The sequence below is a fragment of the Oncorhynchus keta genome, chromosome 23 (assembly GCF_023373465.1).
Source record: "Oncorhynchus keta strain PuntledgeMale-10-30-2019 chromosome 23, Oket_V2, whole genome shotgun sequence".
Taxonomy (NCBI): Eukaryota; Metazoa; Chordata; class Actinopteri; order Salmoniformes; family Salmonidae; genus Oncorhynchus; species Oncorhynchus keta.
Genome location: NC_068443.1, coordinates 2,538,516 through 2,550,912, shown reverse-complemented (window position 1 = coordinate 2,550,912; position 12,397 = coordinate 2,538,516). Strand labels below are relative to the sequence as shown.

At 44.1% G+C, this 12,397-nt stretch overlaps 1 protein-coding gene across 1 annotated transcript in view; it reads left to right on the top strand.

The window, feature by feature from the left end:
* LOC127910876 (receptor-type tyrosine-protein phosphatase mu-like) overlaps positions 1-12,397 on the top strand; it is a 688,506-nt gene that overhangs the window by 434,869 nt on the left and 241,240 nt on the right. The window contains exon 14 of the mRNA XM_052475958.1: positions 9,704-9,980. Within this exon, the coding sequence (XP_052331918.1) occupies positions 9,704-9,980 (277 nt within the window). The remainder of the gene's footprint in view (positions 1-9,703; positions 9,981-12,397) is intronic.

The window sequence follows — 12,397 nt, the reverse complement described above, 5'->3', positions numbered from 1 at the left end:
GTATGTTAACTATCACACCTGTTAGTATGTTAACTATCACACCTGTTACTATCACACCTGTTAGTATGTTAACTATCACACCTGTTAGTATGTTAACTATCACACCTGTTAGTATGTTAACTATCACACCTGTTAGTATGTTAACTATCACACCTGTTAGTATGTTAACTATCACACCTGTTAGTATGTTAACTATCACACCTGTTAGTATGTTAACTATCACACCTGTTAGTATGTTAACTATCACACCTGTTAGTATGTTAACTATCACACCTGTTAGTATGTTAACTATCACACCTGTTAGTATGTTAACTATCACACCTGTTAGTATGTTAACTATCACACCTGTTAGTATGTTAACTATCACACCTGTTAGTATGTTAACTATCACACCTGTTAGTATGTTAACTATCACACCTGTTAGTATGTTAACTATCACACCTGTTAGTATGTTAACTATCACACCTGTTAGTATGTTAACTATCACACCTGTTAGTATGTTAACTATCACACCTGTTAGTATGTTAACTATCACACCTGTTAGTATGTTAACTATCACACCTGTTAGTCTATCACACTGTTAGTATGTTAACTATCACACCTGTTAGTATGTTAACTATCACACCTGTTAGTATGTTAACTATCACACCTGTTAGTATGTTAACTATCACACCTGTTAGTATGTTAACTATCACACCTGTTAGTATGTTAACTATCACACCTGTTAGTATGTTAACTATCACACCTGTTAGTATGTTAACTATCACACCTGTTAGTATGTTAACTATCACACCTGTTAGTATGTTAACTATCACACCTGTTAGTATGTTAACTATCACACCTGTTAGTATGTTAACTATCACACCTGTTAGTATGTTAACTATCACACCTGTTAGTATGTTAACTATCACACCTGTTAGTATGTTAACTATCACACCTGTTAGTATGTTAACTATCACACCTGTTAGTATGTTAACTATCACACCTGTTAGTATGTTAACTATCACACCTGTTAGTATGTTAACTATCACACCTGTTAGTATGTTAACTATCACACCTGTTAGTATGTTAACTATCACACCTGTTAGTATGTTAACTATCACACCTGTTAGTATGTTAACTATCACACCTGTTAGTATGTTAACTATCACACCTGTTAGTATGTTAACTATCACACCTGTTAGTATGTTAACTATCACACCTGTTAGTATGTTAACTATCACACCTGTTAGTATGTTAACTATCACACCTGTTAGTATGTTAACTATCACACCTGTTAGTATGTTAACTATCACACCTGTTAGTATGTTAACTATCACACCTGTTAGTATGTTAACACACCCTGTTAGTATGTTAACTATCACACCTGTTAGTATGTTAACTATCACACCTGTTAGTATGTTAACTATCACACCTGTTAGTATGTTAACTATCACACCTGTTAGTATGTTAACTATCACACCTGTTAATGTTAACTATCACACCTGTTAGTATGTTAACTATCACACCTGTTAGTATGTTAACTATCACACCTGTTAGTATGTTAACTATCACACCTGTTAGTATGTTAACTATCACACCTGTTAGTATGTTAACTATCACACCTGTTAGTATGTTAACTATCACACCTGTTAGTATGTTAACTATCACACCTGTTAGTATGTTAACTATCACACCTGTTAGTATGTTAACTATCACACCTGTTAGTATGTTAACTATCACACCTGTTAGTATGTTAACTATCACACCTGTTAGTATGTTAACTATCACACCTGTTAGTATGTTAACTATCACACCTGTTAGTATGTTAACTATCACACCTGTTAGTATGTTAACTATCACACCTGTTAGTATGTTAACTATCACACCTGTTAGTATGTTAACTATCACACCTGTTAGTATGTTAACTATCACACCTGTTAGTATGTTAACTATCACACCTGTTAGTATGTTAACAATCACACCTGTTAGTATGTTAACTATCACACCTGTTAGTATGTTAACAATCACACCTGTTAGTATGTTAACTATCACACCTGTTAGTATGTTAACTATCACACCTGTTAGTATGTTAACTATCACACCTGTTAGTATGTTAACTATCACACCTGTTAGTATGTTAACTATCACACCTGTTAGTATGTTAACTATCACACCTGTTAGTATGTTAACTATCACACCTGTTAGTATGTTAACTATCACACCTGTTAGTATGTTAACTATCACACCTGTTAGTATGTTAACTATCACACCTGTTAGTATGTTAACTATCACACCTGTTAGTATGTTAACTACCACACCTGTTAGTGGGGGGGTTCTACTAAACAATATGGAATTGTTTTAAAGAAGGATCATGTAGCTGTTTGATTTAGAATTTTAAGATTCCTTGAAGGATAAAGAATAAAATAATAATAATATTATTTGATGGAAATGTGTATTTGGCCTTACTGCTATTAACCCATAAAAAACGCTTTGAATAACAGATTCACTACATGGAACAACAAAGTCAGACCTAAGTCAGTCTATTGGAAGTCCTCCACTTGTCCACATGGCCGGCTGCATTTTGCTACAACCAGAAACTTCCGGAAGATTGCCCTTTATTTCTTAAAAAAAAAAATGTATTAAGAACCCAGTAAATGGAGGCGGTGAGAAAACAATTAATTATTAGCTCGTTAGCTTGCAATAGAAACGTAGTGTGCAGGCTACCTCAAATGAGCTGCTAACGTAACGTTCGCTAGTTCGCTAACTTTGCTTCATTCGCTAACTTCATTCGCTAACTTAATTCGCTAACTTTGCATCCTGTATAGCTAGCTAAGTGAATAAAATATCACCGGCGTGCTAACTTCATATTAGCTAGTTAGCTAGCTATCTTGATGTATTTATCATTGTAACTCGACATGCATTTGTAGCTATGTACCTATCTAACAGTCATGGAACAGGATGAAAGGATTAGCTAGCAGTTTCAGCTGTCAGAGAAGGGAGAGTAGGCTACTCTGGTTAGGGCAGGTACCTTTCTGGGAGAACATTATGAAACAATTCTCAAGTCCCAGTCCCTAGTGAGAAAAATGGAGGACAGAGAGATATAGCAACATAATATTCAGCTAGAAAATGACTTTTGACGTTAATTTGAGTAAATCTGAATCCCCTTTTAGCCAGGAACCCTTTTCAGCCTACATTATATGGTTGCATTCAAGACAAGGTGATTTTTATTGATCTGTTATCAGTGTCAGTGTAGAGTAGACCGAGGCTACCATCGTATTAAAGACCACATTTTTCTCTGATATAACAAATAGCCGTTGTCTTTCCTGCTTTGTTAGAGAAGCAAAATACTCCACAGATAATGACCGTGGTGATGAATCAACTAGTTTTTAGGCACAGTTATCATGCAGTTTGGGTTAAGGCCACTCGGCTGTTTTTGTCTGAAGTATGAATGCGGTGGTCTTCCAACATGGCCTCCAGGAGTCATCGTACGTCAACTGCATATTCATATTCATACTTGATATTCTCTCAAACAGCTTCACGAGGAATGCTTTTCCAAACCATCTCAATTGGGTTGAGGTCAGGTCATCTGATGCCGCACTCCATCACTCTCCTTCTTGGTCAGTTAGCCCTTACACAGCCCGGAGGTGTGTTGGGTCATTATCCTCTCATGACCTGCCCTTTTGGATAAGGATCATTGGCACCAGATTCCCCCCCCCCCTCCTCTCTCTCTCTCTCTCTCTCTCTCTCTCTCTCTCTCTCTCTCTCTCTCTCTCTCCTCCTCTCCTCTCTCTCTCTCTCTTCTCTCTCTCTCTCTCCTCTCTCTCTCTCTCTCTCTCTCTCTCTCTCTCTCTCCTCCTCTCCTCTTCTCTTCTCTTCTGTCTCTCTCTCTCTCCCACAGTTTTATGACGGTCGTAAAAACTCCTTGCAGAAACGTTCCCTTCACTCCCATGGAGTATTGAGGTAGAGACCAAAGACATTCGAGACCGCCGAAACTCCATAATCCAAAAGTGGGGAATTAAACAATATTTCTGTATTTCAAACAGTTGGAACGGTGTCAGACCAGTTGTTGTTTCTTTTTTATTTATTTTTTTATTTTGTGGCGTCCAATTGTTTTAGTAGCTACTATCTTGTCTCATTGCTACAACTCCCGTACGGGCTCGGGAGATACGAAGGTTGAAAGTCATGCGTCCTCTGATACACAACCCAACCAGCCGTACTGCTTCTTAACACAGCGCGCATCCAACCCGGAAGGGAGCCGCGCCAATGTGTCGGAGGAAACACCGTGCACCTGGCAACCTTGGTTAGCGCGTACTGCGCCCGGCCCGCCACAGGAGTCGCTGGTGCGTGATGAGACAAGGACATCCCTACCGACCAAACCCTCCCTAACCCGGACGACGCTAGGTCAATTGTGCGTCGCCCCACGGACTTCCCGGTCACAGCCAGTTACGACAGAGCCTGGGCGCGAACCCAGAGTCTCTGGTGGCACAACTATTAGTATGTATGAACCATTCAGCCAGTGTGAACCATTCAGGCAGTGTGAACCATTCAGGCAGTGTGAACCATTCAGGCAGTATGAACCATTCAGGCAGTGTGAACCATTCAGGCAGTGTGAACCATTCAGGCAGGCAATGTGAACCATTCAGGCAGTATGAACCATTCAGGCAGGCAGTGTGAACCATTCAGGCAGTATGAACCATTCAGGCAGTGTGAACCATTCAGGCAGTGTGAACCATTCAGGCAGGATGAACCATTCAGGCAGGATGAACCATTCAGGCAGTCAGTTCAGGCAGTGAAACCATTCAGGCAGGCAGTGTGAACCATTCAGGCAGTATGAACCATTCAGGCAGGATGAACCATTCAGGCAGTATGAACCATTCAGGCAGTGTGAACCATTCAGGCAGTGTGAACCATTCAGGCAGGCAATGTGAACCATTCAGGCAGTATGAACCATTCAGGCAGGCAGTGTGAACCATTCAGGCAGTATGAACCATTCAGGCGGGCAATGTGAACCATTCAGGCAGTGTGAACCATTCAGGCAGGCAGTGTGAACCATTCAGGCAGTGTGAACCATTGAACCATTGGTAGCATTGATCCACCCCTACACCATCACACTTCCTCCTCCATGCTTCACAGTGGTAGCCATGATGGTTAAGTGTGCCTTGAATTCTAAATCAATCACAGACAGTGTTACCAGCAGAGCACCCCACACCATCACACCTCCTCCTCCGTGCTTCACGGTGTGAACCACACATGCAGAGATCAGCTGTTCACCTACTCTGCATCTTATAAAGACACGGCTGTTGGGAAAAAAAACTAATTTGGACTCGTCAGAGCAAAAGGACAGATTTCCACCGGTCTAATGTCCATTACTCATGTTTCTTGGTCCAAGCATGTCTCTTCTTATTGGTGTCCTTTATTAGTGGTTTCTTTACATCAATTACACCATGAGGGCCTGATTCACGCAGTCTCCTCTGAACAGTTGATGTTGAGATGTGTCTGTTACTTGAACTCTGTCAAGCATTTATTTGAGCTGCAATCTGAGGTGCAGTTAACTCTAATGAACTTCTCCTCTGCAGCAGAGGTAACTCTGGATCTTCCTTTCCTGTGGCGGTCCTCATGAGAGGCAGTTTCATCATAGCGCTTGATAGTTTTTTGCGACAGCACTTGAAGAAACTTTCAAAGTTCTTGACATTTTCCGGATTGACTGACCTTCATGTCTTAAAGTAATGGTGGAATGTCGTTTCACTTTGCTTATTTGAGCTGTTCTTGCCATAATATGGACTTGGTCTATTACCAAATAGGACTATCTTCTGTAAACCACCGCTACCTTGTCACAACACAACTCAAACGTGTTAATAAGAAGGAAAGATATTCAAAAAATTTACTTTTAACAAGTCACACATGTTCATTGAAATGCATTCCAGGTGACTACCTCATGAAGCTGGTTGAGATAATGCCAAGGGTGTGTAAAGCTGTAATCTTGTTGAAGGGAGGCTACTTTGAAGTACAGTATCTCAAATATTAAATATATTTAAATATTTACCACTTTTTTGGTTACTACATGATTCCATATGTGTTATTTCATAGTTTTGATGTCTTCACTATTATTCTACATTGTAGAAAATATTAACAATAAAGAAAAACCCTTGAATGAGAAGGTGTACCCAGACTTTTGACTGGTACTGTACATGTTCGTGAGAGTCTCACCTGTCATATTAAGTCTGTTGCCCAAACTGTTCGGACAAGATATCCCTATGTTAACCTGACAGATTTTTATGGGGATTGTTTTATTATGCTAATTAGATTGCTGTGGCGGTTTAAAAAAAAATATATTTTATACTTTTTCAACTATTAAGCTTCTTGTCCTCCTCCCACTTTCATGGGATTTCCTCGACATTCTTTTGATGCCATTGTGACATCATCACTTCCACTGTAATTGCAACAATGTAACTTTGACAGAAACCCATGTTGGAACAAACAAATAAACAACATCTAATTCTGAGCCTATGCTCTAGACTACAGCACATTGAGGTCAGGCCATACGCTGCGAGCTACAGCCAACAACCAATCGACCATAAAGATGATTATAAACAGAATGGTAATCTGACTTTAGGATGTTCTAATATGTCTAATATATTCCAGGTTTGTCTGGAAAACGTGTGTTTGAAAGGTTATCTGGCAATATAAAATGAACAGTGTATAAATATAGTTGATTAAATTACATAAGTCTATGTTAACTACTAGTGCCTCCCTCTGCCTCTAATGGCCTTTTCCCAGATGTCTGTCGTTATTAATAGCTACTGAATGTATAAAATACTAGCTCTCCTCAGTGTTCTCTGTCTTAATTCACCATTTTGTCTTGATACACTGAGTGTACAAAAAATGAGGAACACCTTCCTAATACTGAGTTACAACCACAGTGGTCTAGTCCCCCCAATGTTGAAGTGAAAACCACAGTGGTCTAGTCCCCCCAATGTTGAAGTGAAACCACAGTGGTCTAGTCCCCCCAATGTTGAAGTGAAACCACAGTGGTCTAGTCCCCCAATGTTGAAGTGAAACCACAGTGGTCTAGTCCCCCCAATGTTGAAGTGAAAACCACAGTGGTCTAGTCCCCCCAATGTTGAAGTGAAACCACAGTGGTCTAGTCCCCCCAATGTTGAAGTGAAACCACAGTGGTCTAGTCCCCCCAATGTTGAAGTGAAACCACAGTGGTCTAGTCCCCCCAATGTTGAAGTGAAACCACAGTGGTCTAGTCCCCCCAATGTTGAAGTGAAACCACAGAAACCACAGTGGTCTAGTCCCCCAATGTTGAAGTGAAACCACAGTGGTCTAGTCCCCCCAATGTTGAAGTGAAACCACAGTGGTCTAGTCCCCCCAATGTTGAAGTGAAACCACAGAAACCACAGTGGTCTAGTCCCCCCAATGTTGAAGTGAAACCACAGTGGTCTAGTCCCCCCAATGTTGAAGTGAAACCACAGAAACCACAGTGGTCTAGTCCCCCCAATGTTGAAGTGAAACCACAGTGGTCTAGTCCCCCCAATGTTGAAGTGAAACCACAGAAACCACAGTGGTCTAGTCCCCCAATGTTGAAGTGAAACCACAGTGGTCTAGTCCCCCCAATGTTGAAGTGAAACCACAGAAACCACAGTGGTCTAGTCCCCCAATGTTGAAGTGAAACCACAGTGGTCTAGTCCCCCCAATGTTGAAGTGAAACCACAGAAACCACAGTGGTCTAGTCCCCCCAATGTTGAAGTGAAACCACAGAAACCACACACCAACGTTTTAGAAATGTCCCTTTAAGGATAAAGTATTACAGGTTTAACTGGGTTTCTTGGTAAGCAAATTAAAACAAATTTGTTTTAAAATTAAACAAATAATTTATTTTTGAAATCTGCTTTGTTTATTCTTGAATACTGTATTCATGTATCCCCCATATTCTCCTCCCCTCCTTCTCCCCCTCTCTCCCCTCCTTCTCTCCCCTCTCCCCTCCTTCTCTCCTCTCTCCCCTCCTTCTCTCCTCTCTCCCCTCCTTCTCCCCACTGTCCCCTCCTTCTCCCCCTCTCTCCCCTCCTTCTCCCCCTCTCTCCCCTCCTTCTCTCCTCTCTCCCCTCCTTCTCCCCACTGTCCCCTCCTTCTCCCCCTCTCTCCCCTCCTTCTCTCCTCTCTCCCCTCCTTCTACCCCTCTCTCCTCCTTCTGCCCCCTCTCCCCTCCTTCTCCCCCTCTCCCCTCCTTCTACCCCTCTCTCCTCCTTCTGCCCTCTCTCCCCTCCTTCTCCACCCCTCTCCCTCCTTCTACCCCTCTCCCCCCCTTCTCCCCCTCTCCCCTCCTTCTACCCCTCTCTCCTCCTTCTGCCCCCTCTCCCCTCCTTCTCTCCTCTCTCCCCTCCTTCTACCCCTCTCTCCTCCTTCTGCCCCCTCTCCCCTCCTTCTCCCCCTCTCCCCTCCTTCTACCCCTCTCTCCTCCTTCTGCCCCCTCTCCCCTCCTTCTCTCCTCTCTCCCCTCCTTCTACCCCTCTCTCCTCCTTCTGCCCCCTCTCCCCTCCTTCTCCCCCTCTCTCCCCTCCTTCTCCCCACTCTCCCCTCCTTCTCCCCCTCTCCCCTCCTTCTACCCCTCTCTCCTCCTTCTGCCCTCTCTCCCCTCCTTCTCTCCACTCTCCCCTCCTTCTCTCCTCTCTCCCCTCCTTCTCCCCCTCTCTCCCCTCCTTCTCCCCACTCTCCCCTCCTTCTCTCCTCTCTCCCCTCCTTCTCCCCCTCTCTCCCCTCCTTCTCCCCCTCTCTCCCCTCCTTCTCCCCACTGTCCCCTCCTTCTCTCCTGTCTCCCATCCTTCTCCCCCTCTCTCCCCTCCTTCTCCCCCTCTCTCCCCTCCTTCTGCCCCCTCTCCCCTCCTTCTCCACCCCTCTCCCCTCCTTCTCCCCCTCTCGCCTCCTTCTCCACCCCTCTCCCCTCCTTCTCCCCCTCTCCCCTCCTTCTACCCCTCTCTCCTCCTTCTCCCCCTCTCGCCTCCTTCTCCACCCCTCTCCCCTCCTTCTACCCCCTCTCCTCCTCTGCCCCCTCTCCCCTCCTTCTCCCCACTGTCCCCTCCTTCTCTCCTGTCTCCCCTCCTTCTCCCCCTCTCTCCCCTCCTTCTGCCCCCTCTCCCCTCCTTCTCCCCCTCTCTCCCCTCCTTCTGCCCCCTCTCCCCTCCTTCTCCACCCCTCTCCCCTCCTTCTCCCCCTCTCGCCTCCTTCTACCCCTCTCTCCTCCTTCTGCCCCCTCTCCCCTCCTTCTCCCCACTCTCCCCTCCTTCTCCCCCTCTCTCCCCTCCTTCTGCCCCCTCTCTCCCCTCCTTCTGCCCCCTCTCCCCTCCTTCTCCACCCCTCTCCCCTCCTTCTCCACCCCTCTCCCCTCCTTCTCCCCACTGTCCCCTCCTTCTCTCCTGTCTCCCCTCCTTCTCCCCCTCTCTCCCCTCCTTCTCCCCCTCTCTCCCCTCCTTCTCCCCCTCTCCCCCCTCCTTCTCCCCCCCTCTCCCCTCCTTCTCCCTCTCTCCCCTCCTTCTCTCCTGTCTCCCCTCCTTCTCCCCCTCTCTCCCCTCCTTCTCCCCCTCTCTCCCCTACTTCTCCCCCTCTCTCGCCTCCTTCTCCACCCCTCTCCCCTCCTTCTCCCCCTCTCGCCTCCTTCTACCCCTCTCTCCTCCTTCTGCCCCCTCTCCCCTCCTTCTCCACCCCTCTTTCTCCCCCTCAGTGTATACCAGGTGGTGGTAGAAGAGGAGAGGCCTCGGAGGGCGAGGAGGGGAGCGGTTGAGATTCTCCGCTGTTACCCTGTCCCCATCCATTTCCAGAACTCCACGGTCCTGAACTCTGGGTACTACTTCACAGCTGAGTTCCTCGCCGTAGGGCTACAGGCTCCGCAACCCTTCACTGTGGGAGACAACAAGACCTACGGTGGATACTGGAACGCCCCCCTACTGCCCCAGAAGAGCTACAGCATCTACTTCCAGGCGGTCAGCACGGCTAACGGGGTGGGTACCTCTTCTAGGGATATTACACTACCTCTTCTAGAGATATTACACTACCTCTTCTAGAGATATTACACTACCTCTTCTAGAGATATTACACTACCTATTCTAGGGATATTACACTACCTCTTCTAGAGATATTACACTACCTCTTCTAGGGATATTACACTACCTCTTCTAGAGATATTACACTACCTCTTCTAGGGATATTACACCACCTCTTCTAAGGATATTACACTACCTCTTCTAGAGATATTACACTACCTCTTCTAGGGATATTACAGTACCTCTTCTAAGGATATTACACCACCTCTTCTAGGGATATTACACTACCTCTTCTAGGGATATTACAGTACCTCTTCTAGAGATATTACACTACCTCTTCTAGGGATATTACACTACCTCTTCTAGGGATATTACACTACCTCTTCTAGAGATATTACAGTATCTCTTCTAGAGATATTACACTACCTCTTCTAGGGATATTACAGTACCTCTTCTAGAGATATTACAGTACCTCTTCTAGGGATATTACACTACCTCTTCTAGGGATATTACAGTACCTCTTCTAGGGATATTACAGTACCTCTTCTAGGGATATTACAGTACCTCTTCTAGGGATATTACACTACCTCTTCTAGAGATATTACAGTACCTCTTCTAGGGATATTACACTACCTCTTCTAGAGATATTACAGTACCTCTTCTAGGGATATTACAGTACCTCTTCTAGGGATATTACACTACCTCTTCTAGGGATATTACAGTACCTCTTCTAGAGATATTACAGTACCTCTTCTAGGGATATTACAGTACCTCTTCTAGAGATATTACAGTACCTCTTCTAGGGATATTACACTACCTCTTCAAGGGATATTACACTACCTCTTCTAGAGATATTACAGTACCTCTTCTAGGGATATTACACGACCTCTTCTAGGGATATTACAGTACCTCTTCTAGAGATATTACAGTACCTCTTCTTGGGATATTACAGTACCTCTTCTAGGGATATTACACTACCTCTTCTAGGGATATTACACTACCCCTTCTAGAGATATTACAGTACCTCTTCTAGAGATATTACAGTACCTCTTCTAGGGATATTACAGTACCTATTCTAGGGATATTGCAGTACCTCTTCTAGAGATATTACACTACCTCTTCTAGGGATATTACAGTACCTCTTCTAGGGATATTACACTACCTCTTCTTGGGATATTACAGTACCTCTTCTAGAGATATTACAGTACCTCTTCTAGGGATATTACAGTACCTCTTCTAGGGATATAACACTACCTCTTCTAGGGATATTACAGTACCTCTTCTAGGGATATTACAGTACCTCTTCTAGGGATATTACAGTCCCTCTTCTAGGGATATTACAGTACCTCTTCTAAGGATATTACAGTACCTTTTCTATATATATTACAGTACCCCTTCTAGGGATATAACACTACCTCTTCTAGGGATATTACACTACCTCTTCTAGGGATATTACAGTACCTCTTCTAGGGATATTACAGTACCTCTTCTAGGGATATTACAGTACCTCTTCTATATTACACTATTGGTGTGGCAGGGCTCCAGACTAATGTAATACCCTGGTGGCACCAACACCATGAAAAAGAAATGGGTTGTTTCACACAATAGAAACATATATCATTATCTTATTCCTTATAAAGCACTGCATCTCAGTGCTTGAGGCGTCACTACAGACACCCTGGTTCGATATCCAGGCTGTATAACAACCGGCCGTGATTGGGAGTCCAATAGGGTGGCGCACAATTGGCCCAGCGTCGTCCGGGTTTGGCCGGTGAAGGCCGTCATTGTAAATAAGAATGTGTTCTTAAACAGATGCTTGATTAGTCGACATTTTTTAAAACAGCTTGAAAACTGATGCTTTTTTTTATAGTCCAAATGATAGACTGACTGGCTTGATTGACTGGCTTTGGGGACTGTAGTGTTAGATGATAGACTGTAGTGTTAGATGATAGACTGTGGGGTTAGATGATAGACTGTGGGGTTAGTTGATAGACTGTGGGGTTAGTTGATAGACTGTGGGGTTAGATGATAGACTGTGGGGTTAGATTATAGACTGTAGGGTTAGATGATAGACTGTAGGGTTAGATGATAGACTGTGGGGTTAGTTGATAGACTGTAGGGTTAGATGATAGACTGTGGGGTTAGATTATAGACTGTAGGGTTAGATGGTGGTGGTGATGGTGGTGGTGGTGGTGATGATGGTGGTGATGGTGGGGATGTTGGTGATGATGATGATGCTGGTGATGATGATGATGATGAATGTGGTGGTGATGATGATGGTGATGATGGTGATGATGGTGATGATGATGATGATGATGGTGATGATGATGATGATGATGATGATGATGATGATGATGAATGTGGTGGTGATGATG